At 53.9% G+C, this 21,278-nt stretch overlaps 2 protein-coding genes and 1 long non-coding RNA gene across 5 annotated transcripts; 1 reads left to right on the forward strand and 2 right to left on the reverse strand.

Moving 5' to 3' along the window:
• Window positions 1-3,694: 3,694 nt before the first annotated feature.
• KEAP1 (kelch like ECH associated protein 1) lies at window positions 3,695-12,608 on the reverse strand. Of its 2 annotated transcripts, none has more exons than XM_019964152.2 (6): window positions 12,321-12,608; window positions 9,553-10,238; window positions 6,753-7,438; window positions 4,997-5,202; window positions 4,588-4,764; window positions 3,695-4,456 (listed from the first exon to the last, which is right to left on the reverse strand). In XM_019964152.2, exons 2-6 carry the CDS (start codon window positions 10,189-10,191, stop codon window positions 4,290-4,292), a joined length of 1,875 nt encoding a protein of 624 aa, XP_019819711.1. In that variant the 5' UTR covers window positions 10,192-10,238; window positions 12,321-12,608; the 3' UTR covers window positions 3,695-4,289. The 2 variants fall into 2 exon arrangements, with proteins under 2 accessions (XP_019819711.1, XP_019819710.1); XM_019964151.2 differs by lacking the exon at window positions 12,321-12,608 and adding an exon at window positions 11,907-12,014.
• On the forward strand, window positions 12,008-16,779 carry LOC109561591 (uncharacterized). Its single transcript, XR_002181069.2, has 2 exons — window positions 12,008-12,310; window positions 12,667-16,779. It is a non-coding gene; the product is annotated as an uncharacterized lncRNA (long non-coding RNA).
• On the reverse strand, window positions 16,060-20,320 carry S1PR5 (sphingosine-1-phosphate receptor 5). Of its 2 annotated transcripts, XM_019964155.2 has the most exons (3): window positions 20,118-20,320; window positions 19,510-19,617; window positions 16,060-18,339 (listed from the first exon to the last, which is right to left on the reverse strand). In XM_019964155.2, exon 3 carries the CDS (start codon window positions 18,319-18,321, stop codon window positions 17,122-17,124), a length of 1,200 nt encoding a protein of 399 aa, XP_019819714.2. In that variant the 5' UTR covers window positions 18,322-18,339; window positions 19,510-19,617; window positions 20,118-20,320; the 3' UTR covers window positions 16,060-17,121. The 2 variants fall into 2 exon arrangements, with proteins under 2 accessions (XP_019819714.2, XP_019819713.2); XM_019964154.2 differs by lacking the exon at window positions 19,510-19,617 and having other exon boundaries at window positions 20,118-20,319.
• Window positions 20,321-21,278: the final 958 nt, after the last annotated feature.

Raw genomic sequence — 21,278 nt, forward strand, 5'->3', positions numbered from 1 at the left:
ACTTCCTTCTGTAACAGCAGATTCCTCCAAGAACCCCTCCACTTGGCTTCTTAAGCTTCAAAACCACCCAGGAGCATTCCTGATTATTCAGCCATCCTATCTAAGCAGTCTATTCACCTGTAGACTCTACTCTATTCCCGTAGCCACCTGCCTGATCCACAACACCAGCCTGTCACCTGGCTACTGTGCCAGCTGTTTAACCTTTCCCAGTGTACCTCTATCCCCGGCCATTTCCAACTTAGCTTCCAGAGCTATCAAGTGCAAATTTAATCATTCTGTCACTCAACACAGTTGTTAATATTGCTTCAGCATCTGGTTTACCTGGAGAGTAACCAATGAACCTGGTTTACTGGGACTAAATGGTTCCCAGGATGCCAGCCTTTCAGCATTCAAACTGGAAAAGTCCCAGGCAAACTAGGATATGTTGGTCACCCTACTCGCCCACTAGGCTGTAATTTCCATGAGGGCAGGGGTCTTTTGGGGCTTGTTCACTGTCAGTACCAATGCCTGGCAGAGTAAGGCATAAAATCAAGTTGTTTTTTGCAGAGATAGAAAGTGAACATAAATACTCACCTTCAGAAGTATCACCTCACACTGATCAGAATGGCCATCACCAAAAAACCTACAAATAATGAATGCTGGAGAGAGTGTGGAGAAAAGGGAACCCTCTTGCACTGTCGGTGGGAATGTAAATTGATAGAGCCACTATGGAGAACAGTGTGGAGATTCCTTTAAAAACTAGGAATAAAACCACCGTATGACCCAACAATCTCACTGCTGGGCATATACCTTGAGAAAACCGTAAGTGAAAAAGACACGTGTCCCAGTGTTCACTGCAGCACTGTTTACAGTAGCCAGGACATGGAAGCAATCTACGTGTTCATCAACAGATCAATGGATAAAAAAGTTTGGTACACATACACAATAGAATATTACTCAGCCATGAAAAGGAACACATTTGAGTCAGTTCTAGTGAGGTGGATGAACCTAAAGCACGTTATACAAAGTGAAGCTACGTCAGAAAAACAACCGTCATATATTAACACATATATATGGCATCTAGAAACATGGTACTGATGAAACCATTTGCAGAGCAGGAATAGAGATGCAGACGTAGAGAAGAGACTTTGGCCAGCAAGGGGAAGGAGAGGGTGGGATGAATTGAGAGAAGAGCATTAAAACATACACACTACCCTATATTAAACAGGTAAAGCTAATGGGAAAAGTTGCTGTATAATTCAGGGAGCTCAAAGCGGTACTCTGTGACAACCTAAAGTGGGCTGGGGGAGAGGTTCAAGAAGGAGGGGACTTGTGTACTTATGGCTGCCTGATTCATGTTGTGTGGCAGACGCCAACACAATAGTGTAAAGCAATTATTCTCCAATTAGATTTTTAAAAAATACTCACCTTTGTTGGTCTAGCAGCTCACATAGGGTCTAGTGCCAAGTAGGCGTCCAGGTACTGTTTTTTTTTCAGATAGGAAACTGTTTACCTGACTTCTAAACTGCACCCAAACTGCCTTACTGAATCAGGTTGACTTGACATCAAGACTACGGCTCTAATGCCTTTGAAAGGAAACAGCACTCTGGGGTAGGTTGTGGGGCTTCTGGCAACCACATTACATGTAAATCCCTATTCTAGATTAGATTGTTGTTTCTGGCTATGCACACTGATCCCACAGGACCTACTTACATATCTACTTATTTATTTACTTGGGCTTCCCTGATGGCTCAAGTGGTAAAGAATCTGCCTGCAATACAGGAGACACAGAAGACATGGGTTCAATCCCTGGGTCAGGAAGATACCCTGGAGAAGAAAATGGCAACCCACTCTAGTATTCTTGTCTGCAAAATCCCATGGACAAGAGAGCCTGGTGGGCTACATATGCCACCATAAGGTCGCAGAGTCAGCCATGACTAAGCACACGTGTGCGATTATTTGCTTACTTATTTTGGCCGAGTTGCATAGCATGTGGGATATTAGTTCCCCGACTAGAGATTGAACCTTGAACCTGTGTCCCCTGCAGCGGAAGTGCAGAGTGAGTCTTAACCACTGGACCTCCAGGGAAGGGCTGCCATGGGACTTCTGTAACATCCCCTTGGACAAACACAGGTGGAGCAAGTTGTGGCTGAGAGGGACTGCTTTGGGGTACCACACAGGTCAAGTCTGCACCCCACCACTTGGGCAGGTCACTTCTCTGAACCTCTTCTTCTCATCTGTAGAGTTCGAGGACTTCCCTGGTGGTCCAGTGTCTAAGACTCCATGCTCCTAATGCGGGGGACCCCAGGTTGGATCCCTGGTCAGGGATCTAAATCTCACATGCCACAATTAAGAGTTCACATGCACAACTAAAACATCCCACATGCCTCAACAAAGATCAAAGATTTTCCACAACCAAGATCCGACATGGCGAAATGCATAAAGGTTTTCAAAAAACAACTCAGGCTTGCCCTTCTTAGCTCATAGCACCATTGAGGATCAAATAACGTGTAGAAATACATTGCAAATGCTAAGACTATCTAGATATGTTTCCAATTTCTAGTTTTCCCCATCCACTCAATGCAACCAACATTTTTTTTTTTTTGGCCTCACCACATGGCTTGCAGACTCTTAGTTCCTGGACCAGGGATGGAGGCTGGGCCCCAGCAGTGAAAGCCCTGAGTCCTTAACCACTGGACTGCCAGGGAATTCCCAGATTTATTTTCTTGTTCCATAAAAATCTTAGGACAAGGACCAGAGAAGTGGGCAACTAGAGACAGCAACTAAGACCGCCTTTGGGTGGCCTGAGTGAAGCCACAGAGATGGGAGGTAGGGTGTTTTTGCTGGCAGGGAAAGAATCAAATGTTCCCTCGCTAAGCTGTTTGGAAGAATCTGTGAAATCCCCAACAGTTGAGACCATTCTTTTCTCCACTCCCCCAGCACGAATAGAGTTGACAGGCAGAAGAAAAGATCCAGGCCACATAATCCCGTCACACAGGCTGTTCAGAAGGAGCCAAGCTATTGAGCCCTTTGCCTAAGAAAACTCCTAAGAACCCCTTTGTCTTTTGAATACCCAGGCACCTAAATAAAACAAAAGCCTTGGTCGGTGTTACTGAAGTGCATAAATATGACCTGATGGACTTTCAATGAATTGGAAGGCATGTTGGGGATAGTTATTGTTATTGTTTGGACACTCAATTGCGACTCCACGGACTGTAGCCTGCCAGGCTTCTCTGTCCATGGAATTTTCCAGGCAAGAATACTGCAGTGGGTTGCCATTTCCTTCTCCAGGGGATCCTCCCGACCCAGGGATAGAACCCAAGTCTCCTGCATGGCAGGCAGCTTCTTTACCACAGAGCCATCCGAGAAGCCTATATTGGGGATCTTCTGCCTTAATATAAACTGTGAAAATATAATAATATAATATATACTGTGAAAATATAAACTGCGCCTGTGTGCAATTAATCTCGGGGAGCCCTAGGAGAGGTGTCAAGGAGTTGGGTCATTATCTCCAAAGCAGTTGAAAGTGATAGACAAAGCTGAGCCCTGTGTGGCTTGCTCAGGGAGAGAAAGATGCCCTACATATCAAAATTCAGCGGGGCCGAGATAACAAACTGGTTTCAAATCTAAGCCTTAAATCAAAAGACTTGAGTGCATGTCAGGAGAAGCGTCCATTCTGTCCCCACAGGTTTGAGATCTCTGGCTGAGAGCCCAGTTGGAAGACACTAGTTAGTTTGTTCTTTATTTTCATCTGAAAGTTACAGGGCTATTTATCAACAAAATGACTGTCCGGGCAGCAAAATCCAGTGGTTTCTATGTACAGGCCCATTCCTGGGGTCCACACCTCTGGAGGGGCCTCCTCCCCCAAGGCCTCAGTGGGCTTCTTCCCAGGCCTTTAGGAAATAAGCACAAAGACGCAGGGGATGAAAACCAGCCTGTCCCCGGCACCTGCTTTCATCCCACAGGGAGGTGGCGGCTACCTGTGGGGGAGCCAGGCCTAGTCTTGGGGTAGCGGGTGTGGGGGGCCTCTCTCTGGGGAGCCCATCCTTCCCGTGCCCACCTCCTGGGCAGGCTCTCGTTGGACATTCCTGGGACTGCTCTGGCAGGCTCACGAGTTCCCACTCTAGCCTTCTTTTCTTTCACGTCGTGATTGGAACACCGTGGTGTCCCAGCCTCCCATTCTGGAGGCCACGAATTGCGCTGTGGAGCCTCTTCATTTGTCCCTGTTTTTTTTTTTTTTTTTTGTACAGAAACGACAATACTCTGGATCGGACCTTTTTTTTTTCCCCCGCTCAGGAAACAGAAGCGGCTCAACAGGTACAGTTCTGCTGGTCAATCTGCTTCCGGCAGGGTTCCATGGTGACAGCCACGCCCACCCCACTCCGGCCAGAGGTCATTCGGGTCACCTCGCTCCAGGTGTCCGTGTCTGGGTCATAACACTCCACGCTGTCCAAGAATGTGTGACCGTCGTAGCCCCCTGCAGGGAGGGCAGGAGGGATGGTCGGTCACTACTCCAAGGGGGTGGGGGTTGGGGGGGTAGGAAGGAAGGAAGCATGTGAAACCCTCCTACTGAAAGGGGCTAGGTGGGCTTCTCCGCCCAGGCCTCACCAAGAACGTAGATCCTTCCCTGGTGAACGGTAATTCCCAGGGCGCTCCGCCGATGCTTCATGGGGGCTACGAACGTCCACGTTTCTGTCTCCACGTCGTAGCGCTCTACGCTGTTGAGCTGGTCCTGACCATCGTAGCCCCCCGCGGCATAGATACAGTTGTGCAGGACGCAGACTCCTAAACCGGACGACACAGAGAGGGTGACTCCAGGGCCTGGCCTTGGGGGACCCAGCCATCACCTTCTTGGGGGGACACCCTCCCCTCTCCCGTCACCCGTCTTCCTTCCTCCCCTCTCCTGAGGGGCCCTGTAGAGACGAAGCCAAGAGAAAGGAGCATGAGCTCTATAAGCATCACTCCCAGGGTGGGGAGGGTGCTCCTCCTTGCTCCCCTCCCCGCAGCCCCCTCCCACCTGCTCCGCTTCGGATGGTGTTCATGGGTGTGATCATCCGCCACTCGTTTCTCTCTGGGTAGTAACACTCGGCTGAGTTGAGGCGGTTTGTCCCGTCGAAGCCCCCGACCGCGTAGAGCAGACGGTTGAGGACAGCCACTCCCACCCCGATCCTTCGTGTCAGCATCGGGGCCACCAAGTGCCACTCGTCCCCCTCCGGCTCATACCTGCCACAACAGAGTAGCAATGACAACAGCAGCCCCAGCCGGCCTGAGACACTGACCCCCACTGATATTCCACTGTGGTTTTTTTTTCTTTTTAATTAAAAAAATAATTTTATTTGGCTATGCTGGGCCTTCCTGGCTGCACAGGCTTTTCTCTAGTTGCGGTGCGCAGCTTCTCACTGCAGCGGCTTCTCTAGTTGTGGAGCATGGGCTCTAGAGCAGGTGGGCTTCAGTAGTTTCTGCTCCAGGGCTCCTACAGCACTGGCTGAATAGTTATGACGCACTGGCTTACAGTTGCTCTGAGGTATGTGGGATCTTCCTAGACTAGGGATAGAACCCATGTCTCCTGCATTGGCAGGTGGATTCTTTACCACTGCAACACCTGGGAAGCCCCTTACTTGAACTCTTCAATTCTCACAAGGATTCCCTACAATGCAAGTTATCAGTAGGTCCGTTTTCTAGACAAGGAAACTGAGGGTCATGGTCCCCATCTGCTCAAGGTCGCCTGCACCTCTGCTGGACTCAAATGGCTCCATTAGACCACTGCCTAAGCTAAGTGTTGTGTGAATGCAGGAGACATAGGAGACACCAGTTCAGTTCCTGGCTCAGGAAGATCCTCTGGAGGAGGAAATGGCAACCCACTCCAGTATTCTTGCCCAGGAAGATCCCCTGGAGGAGGAAATGGCAACCCAATCCAGTATTCTTGCCCAGGAAATCCCATGGACAGAGGAGCCTGGTGGGCTATATAGTCCATGGGGTCACAGAGTCAGACATACTGAGTGAGCACGCACGCACGCAAACACAGGGTCACCATGCACAGCTGTACTGTACACAGACTGTGTACTGCACAGGGCACCACGTCTAAGGGGGCACCTTCCACGTTAACAGACCTCATTTGTGTGTTTCTTACAACCATTTGTGGATAGATGGCAGATAAATTAGCATATTAACATTCCGACAGTTTCAAACTGATGGAACTTTTTCCAAATCTGCTAATAGTCGTTGTATGGGTATGTGATGGCCCTGTAAACAGTTCCCAGGCCAAGACACATCATCCAGGGTCATGACCATACATCCCCCAGGAGTTTAGCTTCACCTTGAGGCTTCCACTCCCTGAAGGCAAGGCACAGAGAAAAGCACTCAACAATTGAGGGAAGATGTCCATGGAGGTGCAGTGGATAAGAATCCACCTACCAAGGCAGGGGACATGGGTTCGAGCCCTGTGTCTTCAATCAGGAAGATTCATGTGCCGTGGAGCAACTAGGCCTGTCACAACTGCTGAGCCCGCGTGCTGCAACTACCGAAGCTGGTGGGCTTAGAGCTTGTGCTCCACGAGAGAAGCCACTGCAATAAGAAGCCTGTGCACCACAACGAAAAGTAGCCCTGGCTCGCAGCAACTGGAGAAAGCCTGCCTGCAGCAACGAAGACCCAGCACAGACAACAATAAATAAACAAATATCTTAAAAGAAAGACAGGAGGAACCCTCAGATCCCAATGGTGGGGGACGTGTTAGCAGCAGAAGCCCCAGATCCCACGCCTCCTGCACCACTCACCTCTCCACACTGTTGTGGTGGATACAGCCATGGGAGCCGCCAACGGCATAGATATGCCCGTCGATGACGCCCACCCCAATTCGGTTGCGGGGTACGCTCATGGAGGCGCAGGGCGACCACTGGTTGGTCATGGGGTTGTAGCAGTCCAGGGCGCTGGAGTCGGTGTTACCATCAGGCGAGTTGTTGCGGCCGCCCACGGCGTACAGCAGCCCACCCACCACACAGCCCGCCAGGCCGCTCCGGGGCACCTGCAGGTCCGCCAGCCGGAGCCAGGTGCCATCGCTGGGGTTGTAGGCCTCCAGGTAGCTGAGCGACTGGCGGAAGTAGCCACCGGCCGTGTAGATAAGGCGGCCCACCTTGGGCGCCCGGCAGGGCATCACCTGCGTGGGCTTGTGCAGGGTGAGCTCCTGGAAGATCTTCACCAGGTAGTCCTTGCAGCGGGAGTCCGACTGCAGGATCTCACACTTTTGCAGCTGCATCTGCAGGAAGTGGGGCGTGAGCGAGTGGCAGCGCACAGCCCGCAGCAGCGCCTGCACGTAGAAGCGCCGCTGCTCGCAGTCATACTTGACCCAGTTGATGCAGGCGTGGAAGACCTCGGACTCGCAACGCACGTTCAGGTCATCCCGGCTGATGAGGGTCGCCAGCTGGCAGTGGGACAGGTTGAAGAACTCCTCTTGCTTGGCCACCTGCAGAGGGCGACAGTGTCATGGGCTGACTTACAGGTCTCTCTCCACTCCCACCTCCCAGCCCCTCGTCAAGCCCCTGCTAGGACCTTGGACAAGACACTCAATCTGCCTCTGCTGATCTCAGCTTCCTCAGGTGTGAAATAGGCATTCGAGGGACTTCCTGGTGGTCCAGTGATTAAGAATCTACCTGCCAATGCAGGGGACACAGGTTTGATCCCTAGACTGGGAAGATACCACATGCCTTGGGGCAACTAAGCGCATGTGCCATAATCTTGAGCTCTTGCTCTAGAGCCAGTGCTCCACAACAAGAGAAGCCACTGCACTGAGGAGCCTGCACAGCGCAGTCAGAGAGGCCCTGCCCACTGCAACTAAGGAAAGCCTGGGAACAGCAACGAAGCCCCAGCACAGCCATAAAGAAATAAAAATTTAAGGAAGAAAAGAAACAGGCACTTGAATAGTAGTAAACGCTCAGTGTGTGAGAATTCAATGAGTTAACACTACATGCCAGGCATATAGCAGGTAAGTACATAAATGGGAAAAAGAAATGTCACCTCTTAGATTTTGTATCATTTTGTATCTTAAGTGTAAGAATGTTACCCTTTTCTTTTTTTAATGAAATTATTTTTTCAAAAGAGCAGACTGACTTCAAAGCAAATAGCAACAGAATATGTTAGAAAGAAAAAAAAATTCAGGCTTGAAGAAAGCAGCCTGAGTTGCAGTGTTGGCCCACTACCTTCTAATTGTACCACCTTGGGCAAAAACCTAACACACTCCGTGCCTTGGTTTTCTTCCTCTATAAAAGGGGGATTATGCTATGCTATGCTAAGTCACTTCAGTCGTGTCTGACGCTGTGTGACCCCATAGACGGCAGCCCACCAGGCTCCCCCTGTCCCTGGGATTCTCCAGGCAAGAGCACTGGAGTGGGTTGCCATTTCCTTCTCCAATGCATGAAAGTGAAAAGTGAAAGTGAAGTCGCTCAGTCGTGTCCGACTTCCAGCGACCCCATGGACTGCAGCCTACCAGGCTCCTCCGTCCATGGGATTTTCCAGGCAAGAGTACTGGAGTGGGGTGCCATTGCCTTCTCCAAAAAGGGGGGGATTATATTAGTTGCTAATTCATAGCAGGGTTATTGCTAAGGTAAATATTTCTTGTCCGGCACTGGTCTATATAAATAATTTCAGTCACCCCACATCAGGGGGATCCAAGCTTCCTGTTACTCCAAGCTGAGGCAACACCCTGACACCAGTGTTGTGCAGGTCAGTGGGACAACCCTGCTCTTGGGCCACCATCCTGGAAGCCGTAAGTTCTAAGACTAACGTCAGAGCTTCTTGGGGCATTTGGTCAACCCCCAAGATGGTAGAGAATGAGAGGCATGGAGACCAAGACTAGTGTCCACCTAGCTGGCCCCAGCCACAGGAGGATGATTTTAAAAATTTCCAGGAAGGGGGAGTTCCTTGGTGGTCCAGTGGTTGGGACTCAGCGCTTTCACTGCCAGGGCCAGGGTTCAATCCCTGGTCGGGGAACTAAGATCCTGCAAGCTATGTGGTGTGGCAAAAAAAAATTCCAGGAAGGCACTCCAAAGCATACGTCCTAGGATAGCTGGGAAGACTCAGAGATTTAAAGGCTGGAAATCACTTAGAACAGAGGCTGGCCCACACCAAGTATTCAACAAGCACTCATTTTCTCTACTCACAACTTCCTCCACTTAAAAATGAAAATGAAACAAAGATTAGTGTAAGCACAATACTCTGTGGACTAAAGAAAACACTGGCAGTTGACAGCATGTCACGGGTGTTCAATAAATATTTACTGACTGCCTGGAACGTCAGGCCCTGCTCAGGGCAGCCTATGGTGGAACTGCTGTCATAGTCACTGCCCTCTGTCCCCACCTTTGACCCAAGGGAGCCCAAAGACCCATGAAGGTCTCAGTTTCTTCAGCTGTTTCCCAGATTTGTCACAGATATGTAGACTGGGAGCTCAACCCTATTTTTCTCCATCTCCTTGCCTTGACCCTTCACCTCTCTAGGGGAGACGGTGATGACCCACCTGTCTGTTTCCCGGTCCTCCCAAGGCTGCTCTGAAGCCCTGGTGCCATGTCCCCACCCCTCACTCACCTCCCCAAAGTGCATGTAGATGTATTCCCGGGCACGCTGGTGCAGCTCCGTACAGCCAATCTGCTCGGCAAAGTTGGCGATGCCAATGGCGTTGCTGGGATCCAGCTGCTGCACCAGGAAGTCGCTGCAGGCTCGGACCACGCTGTCGATCTGGTACATGACAGCACCGTTCATGACATGGAGCACACACTTCTCCCCCATGGAAATGGACGCGGTGTAGGCAAACTCAATGAGCCGCTCCATGACCTTTGGGTGGATGCCCTCAATGGACACCACCTCCATGCCCTGCTCCCGCAGACCGTTGGTGAACATGGCCTTGAAGACGGGGCTGGACGAGGCCAGCACCACCTTGTGGGCCATGAACTGGGCGGCAGGTGCGTCCTGGTACTTGACCTGCAGCGTCACGTCGCATAGCTGCTGGCTGAGCCGCAGTTCGTTCATGATGCCAAAGGCCTGCTTCGTGTGGTCCTCCAGGGTGTAGCTGAAGGTGCGGTTGCCATGCTGGGAGGGCGTCACCTCGGCCTTGCACTCGGTGGAGGCGTACATCGCCGTGTCCCCTGCCCCCTCAGGGCGCTGTGATCTCAGGGGCAGGAATTGGGTATGGGCCCCGGCCCCGCTAGGCCTGGGTTCCGGCTGCATGGGGTTCCAGGTGACAAGGGACAACACCACCACTGGCACTCAGGGGCCTGGAGGGGGAGAGCACAGGGCTGGGCACGGGGCTGGGGGCTAGGCCTTCTTTTCTAAGATAAAGTGACTCCGAGACCAGTTTTCCTTCCAAGCCCGGGGAAAGCAGTGTTCATTTGCGCTCCCTAACTGACCCATGGCCCCAGCAGTCCAAGGGCCCACCTTAAATGGTAGGTCACATGGTGCCCCTCCCCTGCTCAGAATCCCATCATTCTCTGTGGCATGAAGAATAAAACCAAACTCTTCAATGGCCTGCAAAGCCCTTCATAGTCAGCTCCCGTCCACCTGTTCCCTTTGCCCATTCTGTTCCAGCTCTCCGGGGCCCACCCCTTCTCACAGCATGTCCAACTCATTCCTTCATTCACCCCATCAACATTTCTCGGGCATGTCCAGGCACTGTTCTAGGCATCAGAGACACAGCAAGGAGCCAGACAGACATGCAATGAGCCCCCCTGGAGCCAACACCGGGGAAAAAAGGACTATAAGTGAAATAAGCAAGATTTGGGGTCATGAAGAAAATGACAACAGCATTGTGACAGTGTGCCGTGCAGGTGTTTATTTAAAATCAGGTAGTCCAGGCCTGTCTTGGAGCTGGGACTAGAAGGATGAACTTATGAAGGGGGCAGGTAGGGGGGTGGGTGGGTGGTTGTTAGCTTTCCAGGCAGAGGGAACAGTGAGTGCGAAGACTCAGAGGCAGAATGAGAGCTGACCTGGAGAATCAGGGAAGAGTGTGATGAGAGGGAAAGACTAGTGAAGGGAGGGTGTCTGTGAACCCTGTGGAGTCTGGAGGGTCAGGGCGTGAGCTGGGTTTGAAAAAGTCAAGCAAAGAGATGGCAGGGGATCTACAAGAGGTTCTTCTTATTGTTCCCTGGGCTCCACTCAGAGTCACCTCCTCTCTGTTTTATTTCCATCACACCACTTGTCAGGAATGGAAATTAGCTCCTTTGCTTGCTTGCTGATGGATGAAGGGTCTCTCTGGCTCTGAGCCCCAGGATTCAGAGGGCAGGTAGCCCTGTGTAGGTCAGGGTCCTGCCCACCCTCTCCTGTGCCTCCCCTGCAGTCCGCCTGGAGCCTGGCACTATGCAGGGGTCAGTAAGCTGCGGCTGGCTGACTGCCCACTCCACTGTGCCTGCCAGAGCACCCTCCTCTTCCACCGTGCCCTGGACACTGCTTGGCCGCCTCTCCCCAGCCGAGGCCCGGGCCTGCCTCTTGGTCTTTAGCCAAACGGTCAACGGTGCCCCCTGGGCACCGGACACTTCTCCCCCACCCCCCCGCCAAGAAGCGGTAAGTGGAGGGGGGGCGGGGGGCACTGCGCATGTCCCGCCGGCGCAGCCAAGGCCTAGAGAAGGGAGGAAGTGACCCCGCCGCGGCCTTTCCATCGTAAGCCCCGGGGCGCAGACCAAGGTCCCCCCCGCCACAAACGCCCCGGGATCCCCGGGCTTCCGTCCGAGCGACGCTTCCTGGGCCTCTCGCTCCAGGAATCACCCGCCGGTCGCGCCGTCCAACAAAAGGTCCGGACTCGAGCCGCGCCCTCCTGGCCCTCCGCAGAGCCGCGGGAAACCCCGAGGCGACCGGGCCCCGCATCGCCCAGTGCTCCGGCCCCCGGACATGGTCGCAGAGCACTCTAGACCCTCGGTGCCCTCAGCCCGGGCGCGGGCCACTTCACTCACCCCGCCATGGCCGCGCTCGGGCTCCGCCTCCGTCGCCCAGGCCCGGGCGCCTCCATCGCAGCTCGCAGGGGGGAGGCGCGGAACGCGCGCAGGTCACCATGACTAAGCAGAGCCGGGAGCCGGCCGTGTCAGAATAAAAGTCCCCGCGGCCCCGGGCCTCGGGCGGCGGAGACGGCAGCGGGCCGCTCCCCCCCACCCCCGCTTCCCCGCCCACGCTCGCTGTTGCCCAGTTGCGCAGCCCCAGAGCGGCGTCCGCAGTGCCGGTAATTGCGGCGGGGCCAAGCAACCATCCCTGGGCGCACCCAGCCCGCGTGGTCGGAGCCGCCTAGAATCAAAGCCCCGGGTTCGAGGCTCAGCGCTTCCCTGCACCCGGGATCACCGGATACCCCTCCCCGCCGCCGCTTGTGCGTTCACCTGCGTAGCCTCCGATACTCTCACCGCGGGGTGGGGATGCCAGGGGGCGCGGCGGTGGCTCCTGGCACGTTGGTGCCACCCGCGCACCGAGCTTCCGGGAAGCCCGAGGGGCCGTGGCCTGCCTCGGGGGCGGCTCCCGCCTGACTTTCGCTATTGAAGACCCGCGAGCGCTTCCACTGTCCGGGGCGGCGGGGGAGGGGGTTGTGGCTGGGCTCCGGGTCGGCGGGGCCTACGGGGTCGCGGCCGTCGAGTGGGGGGTTAGCTTCGGGACGCCCGAGAAGGAGGCGGGGAGAGGGCGGAGAGGGCGCGGCGGGGAAGGAGTCGTGATTCCCCGCCCTTCCCTCAGGTGCCCGGCGCCGATGGGCGAGGAATAGGGCGGCGGGCAAGGGCGCCACGGCTAAGCCCACCAGGCCCGTCCCCCCACCCCTTCGCAGTCCCTTCCATCCGCCGTGTTTCGTCGTCTCAGCGCGAGTCTGCTTCCCACGACCTGCTCTTCTTTTAACTCCGCACAGTGCAGGCCTCACGTTCAGGTGGCCGAAGGATCCCGGCAGAGCTGTCTACCTACCTACTGGGGTTTTCATTGTTTTTACTTTTTATCTCCAATCTGGAGGCGCGAGGAGCTCGCAGTTGGGAATTCGAACTCCGGCTCTGCCACTCTCTAGCTCTGCGCAGCTGGACCCATAATTTAACCGCTCCATGCTTCAATTTCCTTCCTCGTAAAATGTTAATAGGGCTTCTGTGGTGGCTCAACGGTAAAGAATCCTTCTGCAATACAGGGGACACAGGATCGATCCTTGGGTCGAAGAGATGCTCTGGAGAAGGAAATCGCAACCCACTCTAGTATCATTGCCGGGGAAATTTCATGGACTGAGGAGCCTAGTGGGCTATACAGTCCCTGGGGTCTTAAAGAGTTGGACACCACGTAGCAATAGATGTTAATAATACAGGCACCTACCTGGTAGATTATTGGGAGAACTAATTGAGAATGCTAGCGCTCAATAAATATGAATGATTGTTATTTTCCATGGAAAGTGATACTGATTTTCCATTTATGCTCTTTGTTATATAAAGTTAACTTTTAAATGTATGTGGGGTTTTTTTCTTTTAAGAGTCCGTCTGTATGAAACGCTAGACTGAACAGATACTGGTCTAATAAAGGATTCCGCCCGCCCCTGGGGTGAATTTGGAAGATTCTGCCTCCCTGCTCTGGGTTTGGGATTAATCCCACGCAGGAGAAGGCTGGGGTGGGGTTCCTTGCTTCTCCTGCCTTGCCGGTGGCGGTGGTGAAGCTGTGGTTTGAGTGCCTCCAGAGGTGGCGCCATAGCATAATCGCCAAATACTGTATGGGGAGTGGCTGAGGCTGTGAGTAAACCCACACCCTTCTCCACATGCCAAAGGAAACCTCTGGTATATCTCAAAATTAACATCTACAAGCCCTGAGACCCAGCAGTGACATGTGCAGTAATTTATCCAAGGTACCCTTGCACACGTTTAGGAGGGTGTATGTACACAGATGTTTATTGCAATACTGTGTTTAAATGCCAAGTGTTGGATTTAACATGTGTGCATCCCTAGGGCCCTGGTGTAATCTATGCTGTGAAATACTATGCAGCCAGTAAAAAGAAGCCATTAGCTGTGTAAATGTTTTACCTCAATATTTTTAAATGTGAAAAAAAAAAAGCTCTGTAAAGCAATTATTCAATTAAAAAATAGTGACATAAAAAGTGTTATTGTCTGTGCCCCCTCCCCACCATCATATATTGAAGCCCTAACATAACAAGATGATGGTATTTGGGCTTCCAAGGTGGCACAGTGGTAAAGAATCTGCCACCCAATGCAGGAGACTAGGGTTTGATCCCTGGGTCAGGAAAATCTCCTGAAGGAAGAAATGGCAACCCATTCCAGTATTCTTCCTGGGAAAATCCCATGGACAGAGGAGCCTGGCAGGCTATAGTCCATGGGGTCCCAGAGTCAGACACAACTGAGTGACTGAGCCCACATATAAAAATAAGTGATGTTATTTGGAGATGGGGGCTTGGGGAGGTAGATTTAGATGAGGTCATGAGGGTGGGACCCTCATGATGGTATTAGTGCCTTTATCAGAAGAAACACCAGAGAACTTAGATCTCTTTCTCCACCATGTGAGGACACAGCCACAAGGCAGCTGTCTATAAGCTAGGAAGAGAGTTCTCACCAGAAGCTTACCATGCTGACACCTTGATCTTGGACTTCCAGCCCTATGAGAAATAAACTTTGGTTGTTTAAGGCACCCGCTGCTGTGGCTGCTAAGTCGCTTCAGTCGTGTCCGACTCTGTGCGACCCCATAGATGGCAGCCCACCAGGCTCCCCCGTCCCTGGGATTCTCCAGGCAAGAACACTGGAGTGAGTTGCCATTTCCTTCTCCAATGCATGAAAGTGAAAGTGAAGTCCCTCAGTTGTGTCCAACTCATCTCTACCCCATGGACTGCAGACTACCAGGCTCCTCCGTCCATGGGATTTTCCAGGCAAGAGTACTGGAGTGGGTTGCCGTTGCCTTCTCTGTTAAGGCACCTAGGCTGGTCCAATTAACACAGTACAAAATCTAGACATGCAACAATTTCCAAGATGATACTATTAAACGATCAAAGCAAGGTGGAGAGCAAAGCTAAAGTTGTGTAAAAAGAGAGAAGATGTATTTACATTTCAGCTCATTTACCCACAGAATGGCTCTGCAAGTTTCCCAAGTGTATATATCCAGGAGTGGGAACTGGTGCTTTTTGAATTTTGTAAAATGTGAACAAGTAAATAACTCTTCTGCTATCACACCATCATCAAACAACTGAGCAATGGGGTGGGGTAGCTCAGGTTGCTCTGGAAGATTACAGGAGCCTGGGGATACTGGAACCAGGTAGGAAATTAGAATCAGTTCTCAAAGCACACTGGCATATGACCCCAGGCTTGAGTGTTTGTGTTCCAGGAAATAGGTTGGTTTTCCCAGTGCTTACAGCATGCAGGGACGGTGTGAGCGTGGCCCACGGGAACTCAGTTCCCCTGGCTCGTCAGTGCCCCTCACCCGCACCCCTACACACCGCGTGTCCCGGCAAATGGTGTGCCACAATCTGAACCCGAAGCCCCAGGCCCTTTCCCCAAACCCACCCTGCCCCTCTCCAGCCTGCCTCTCCACACTGAGGTTAGGAATGTGCCTGGGGACAGCTGGGAGCCCGAGACAGCTGGGAACTGTGGTCAGGATGCCTGGAACCTTTCATGGGCACAGCCGGGGGCCCTAATATCGCCCTGGCAAAAAATGCAGACCCTTGAACAAAGGAGTGTCGGTCTGGGCTTAACAGACCTCTTGAAAATGTGGAGCCTAACCTCCTTGGCTAATATCCTGGCTCAGAAAATAGGACAAAATACTCAGTTCCTGGATTCTCCTCATCTGTCAAATGGGAGTGAGAAAACCTACCTTACAAGATTGTAGGAAAGGTGAGAAAAAGGCATGTCCCAGGCCTAGAATACTATGGGAGTAACTATCCTGTTCTGTGCTTAGTCAATCAGTTGTGTCCGACTCTTTGTAACCCCACGGACTGCAGCCCACCAGGTTCCTCTGTCCATGGGGATTCTCCAGGCAAGAATACTGGAGTGGGTTGCCATGCCCTCCTCCAGGGGATCTTCCCAACCCAGGGATCGAACCCAGGTCTTCTACACTGCAGGCAGATTCTTTACCATCTGAGCCACCAAGGGTAAAATCAACTAATTACTCTTATTATTCAATTATATTTTTATTCTTTTATGAAGGATCTGATACCACTTTCAAAAAAATCTTGTTTCACAGAGGAACAGGCTGAGTCTCCTAGAGTCAAGTTTTAGGGTGCTCCGTCTTTGGCCTCTCCTCTAAAAATGAACACCTGTCCTTGACTCCTTTCTCCCCCACACCCAATTCCTCAATAATTCTGTCCAATCCCTCCCAAGTCTGTGGAGAATCCATACGTCCCAGTCCTTGTCATCACTCTCCTAGGCAGTTACCATCACCCAGTTCTCCTGGCTTCACCCTCTACAGAGAGCAGAGGCAGTTGTAAATGCCTGAGCCTGATTAAGTCCTTCCTCTGCCTAGAACCTTCCAGGAGTACTACTTCACTCAGAGCAAAAGAAGTTTCTCCCCTGGGTCCATAAGGCTTTGCCCCACCTGCCCCATTATTTTCCTTTGTTTCTTCTCTGCCTCTCCATCCTTGCTCCAATAGCACTAAGATCTTTGCTTTTGGGAGAACACACAGGCATATTCTAGCCTTAGGACCTTTGCACCTGCTGTTCCCCAATTCTGAAATGCTCTTCCTTCAGAAGTTCCCAGGACAAGGAATTCCCTAGCAGTCCATAATTAGGACTCCCTGCTTCCATTGCAGGGGTTGTGGGTTCATTCCAGATTAGGGAACTAAGATCCCACATGCCAAAAATAAAAGTTCCCAGGATAAAAAAAAAAAAAAAAGTTCCCAGGATAATAATCACCTCAGCTCACAGCACATGTCACCACCTCTTCCAAAAGACATCACCTGACCACCATCGCATCACTGTATTGTCACCGGAATCATCTCCACACTTCTTCACGCCCTTATCATCTCTGAGTCCGACACAAGAACATCACTTCCACAAAAGCAGGGATTTTTGTCTGTTTTCTTCATTGCTGTGGAGTTTAGCGTCAATAAAATATATTTTCCTAGGTCTTTTCTGCTTCCACCATCTTCATCTTTGGCTGCTTTTTCCTATAAATTCCTGTATTTAAAAAGTCTGCAAAAGTGCTCTTAGGAAGGGCAATCGCGGTCAAAGGGCGTCAGTCTGTAGCTGGCGGGGTTACCAGGGTCCCGGCGACCGTGGGTGCACCAGGGCAGGCGGTGGAACCGCTGGTCTCTAACCCGTCCCGCTGGGGCGAGGAGCGCTCGGAGCGGCTGGAGCTGCCATCCATGCCGGGAGGCAGCCAGCGGTGCAGGTCGCCCGAAGCCCCAGGGGCGCTCCCAGGCCGCCGGGAGGCACCTGGGTCTCGGCAGCAGGGGCCCCGGTTGCAGCAGACGAGGCGCAGGAGCGCGTGACGCAGGTCGAGGTTGGTGAACGTGTAGATGATGGGGTTCAGGAGCGAGTTGGCCATGGCCAGGCCCAGGAAGGGGTCCGCCTGCAGGAGTACAGGGCAGGCGCGCGCCGGGCACGCCACGTCCAGCAAGAGCAGCAGGAAGAGAGGGCCCCAACAAGCCACGAAGGCCAGGAGCACCACGCTGAGCGTGCGCAACAGCGCCAAGGAGCGCGGCGTGTGGCGCGCGCGCATCGAGGCGCCCTCGCCAGTGCTGGGGTGCGCCCGTAGGCGCCGCGCCTTGGAGCGAACCTGGCAGTATATCCGCGCGTAGAGCGCGCAGATGGCAGCCAGAATGCCGAGAAAGGCGAGCACGCAGAAGAGCACGTAGGCCTTGGCGTAGAGCGGCAGGACCGTGGAACAGGCCTCCAGACGGCCCAGACAGTTCCAGCCGAGCGCTGGCAGTAGTCCGAGGAGCAGCGACAAGCCCCAGGCGGCGGCCGCCAGCGCCAACGTGCGCCCCCGACGGGCGGCGGGCGCGGGTCCCCGACGCTCCATGGTGAGGAGGCGCTCGAGTGCAATGGCCAAAAGGCTCAGCACAGACGCGGAGAGCGCCACGAAGACGCCTCCCTCACGGGCGAACCAGAGCCCGGGCGACAGGCGCAGCGTGAATGGCCCCGACAGCAGGATGTTGGCGGCATAGGCGGCGCCGGCCAGCAGGTCGGACAGCGTGAGGCTGCCCAGAAGCAGGAACATGGGCGCATGGAAGCGCGGGTGGCGTCCGAGCACGACCAGCACGGCTAAGTTCTCCAACATGATGAGCGCGCACACGGCCAGGCACACGACGGCGTCTGCACGCAGTCCCGCACCAGGCTGGTACCGCGTACCGCGGAGCTTGCCGGTGTAGTTGTAATGCTGGAGGATGACCTCGCTCACCCGCGGCGCAGGCCGCAGCAGCCCCGGCTCCATGGGCCGCCCGCCCCAGGGCTGCGGAGAGGTTGGGAGCAATGTCAGGCCTGATGGTCACCATCCCCGGCGGCCTGCGAAGGCAGGCATAAGCGGTGCCTGACCTGGGAAGGGGGTTCTAACCCCCTACTCCCTACCCTACACTCACGCCGGGGTCCAGAGGGAATTTGGGATAGAAGAGGGGGTGTCCATGGAGACAGGCCGACACAAAGAGACAAATCATATCACGAAGGGACAGGGTAACAGAGTCCCACATGAAAGGGACACTAATAATTCATACACAGGCACGGATACTCAGAGGCATCTTAGTCAAAAACAGAAAGAAACAGCCACACAGAGAAAGGGACACATACAGTGACACATCGACAAGGACATGTGCACAGATAGTCACAAACTAGGGCAAAATGCGCAGTTACACCCTCTCAGGGAACCATGAAAGTACGTTCAGGTCTTCCCTGGTGGTCCAGTGGATAAGAATCCACCACCTCCCAGTGCAGGAGACAAGGGTTCAATCCCTGGTCCAGGAGGATCCCACAGGCCGCAGAGCAACTGAGCCTGTGCGCCACAACTATTGAGCCCAGGCACCGCAACTACTGAAAACCGAGCTCCCTAGAGCAACAAAAGAACCCACGCAAGAAGTCCTAGCTGGGCAACTAGAGAGTGGTCCCCACTGGGTGCAACCAGAGGAAAGCTCACGCAACAACAAAGACCCAGCACAGCCAAAAATAAAAATAGTTTTTTAAAAAAGAAAGCACAAAAAGAAATTTTAAAAAAAGGAAGTACATTCACACATGACAAGGGGACACTGAAAGATATATACAAATTCCCCTCCACACAGACAGGATTTTATGCCTAGTCTCACAGGCCACAATTTCACAACCTCCACCCACCCTCTGGGACCCAGAACCCCACAATCTACGCGCCTCGCTGCATAGAGGTTTTTTCCCTGCGAACTCCCCCCTTCATTCGCTGCAAAACCTCAGTGAGAAGGCAGAGAAAACTCCACCCATTTTGCAGGGCTAGAGCCTGAGGGCAGCAGACGGAATTCACCTCTCATAGACTCTTGCAGAGGGACATACACCTCAATAAAGTATAATACCTCCCAACTGTGACTTCGCGCTAAAATACCCTGGGCAGCTCTCCCCTTAACCCCAATTTACAAACGAGGAAACTGAGGCTCAGACGAAGTACCTCGCAAAGAAGCAGACACAAAGATTTTCATGCTCCACACAAACACATCCACGCAGAAACTGAGACACAGTCACGGAAGTCCCACTGAACAGACGAGAAAACCAGGGCCTGGGGAGGGGAACGGATTTAATTGAACAGGGCAGAAACAAATGCCTCCCAGACGGCTTGAGCTGCACACAGGGAATCAGGCGCAAATACAGACTCACAGCGAGTCAGGGACTCAGCCATGCTGGGGGGAAGGGGACACCAAACACACGCAGATGAGGGTCACCCCAGGGTCACACTCGCTGCGCTGGGGACACTGCGCAGTGGTTCGCAGCCTGTGTACCTCCCACCTCTCCTCCTTTTGCCTGGAGACAAGGGTGAGGTAGCGAAACTTGCAATGATGTGGCTGGGAGAGGACGAGGCGGGGGGGATTCCGGGTGCCTCCCACCCCCATCCCGGGTCCCCGCATCCAGTCCCGAAATCTCAGGTTTTCCCCTTCCAAGAGCCTTCGGGAAAGGCCCGAGAAATCCAAGCCAAGGGGACAAGGGTGGTGGCCAGGGCAACCCCCACCCCCGGGCCGGGACGAGCCCCGCGCGCGAAAGGACCCGGTGGTGGACACTCACCGCTGCGCCCAGGTAGTGCGCGCTCGACAGTCGCGCGGCCGGGAGCGGAGAGAGCGGCCCCTGTTCGGGAGGCGGGGCTGGGGGCAGGCGAGAGGGCGGCCCCCAAGGCAGAGCGCTGGCAATCGCCAGCAGTTGCCCCCTCCTCCTCTTGGGGTACGGGCTGCCAGCCCGCGGCTGCCAGCGCGTGTCTGCCAGTCTGTACCACCCGCCGCGGCAACGGAACGCGCCCTCGGCGCCGACTGGCACTGGCCAGCCCTCGGCTTCCCCCTCCGGGCCCGGGCGGCCCTCCCAGGGACGCTCCGTCGCGGTGGGAGGATCCGGAGACACGAGCAGGGGGAGGGTTCTTCAGCCCGGGCGGCCGCAACCTGAGTTTATTCCCCCCCTGTCCCCTCAACACCTAATAGAGGGGTCCCCTCTGTGCTCTGGGCACTGATCCCTCCCCTTTTACCACCTACCTTCTGATTAAACGTCCTGGGCTGCACCCCAAGGACGTCCAGTCGGCGGAAGAACCCCGGCAACCCGGGTTAAGAGGGGTCTTTAGCAGCCGTAGCCTCAATTCCCCTCCCCCCCAACAGATAGAGCCGTCGGCTTCGGGCTCAGGCCCCACCCCCTTTCCCCTCTCCCATCCCCAGTTTGGGGCGGGTGGGGGAAGGGCAGGCGCAGTCAAGATGCTGGTGGGAATCTTCTCCTCCCCAGATAAGAAGAATCTGGCTCGTAAGTCCCCCTGGTTGTCCCGCTTCCCCCACCCCGTATCTCTCCCCTTTATCACTCTGGACAACGTGATTTACTCGGTTATCAGGTTTCTGGGCTGTGTCCCCACCAGACAGTCAGCCCCACCGGGGCAGAGATTTGTGTCTGCTCTGGGCATTGCCTGGACACAAGCCCGTGCCCAGTAAGCAGCCGCGGAGTTAGTGAGTGAATGAATGACTGTCTCCCTCACTTTCTCCGTGTGTTTCTCCCTCCTGATTTCTCGGGGTGTCTCCGTCTCTGTTTCTCTCCGTCTCTGTGTGTGTGTGTGTCTCTCTCTCAGTCGCTTCTTTGTCTTTCTCCGTCTGTGTCTCTCCCACGCCTCTCCCAGGCCTCAGCTCCTCCATTGGGCCAGTCCCAGCTGGCCCCGCACCCGCCACCCCCACTTCCCAGGAGCTTCCAGGCTGGGAAGCT

This window comes from Bos indicus, chromosome 7, assembly GCF_029378745.1.
Source record: "Bos indicus isolate NIAB-ARS_2022 breed Sahiwal x Tharparkar chromosome 7, NIAB-ARS_B.indTharparkar_mat_pri_1.0, whole genome shotgun sequence".
In the NCBI taxonomy this organism is placed as follows: domain Eukaryota; kingdom Metazoa; phylum Chordata; class Mammalia; order Artiodactyla; family Bovidae; genus Bos; species Bos indicus.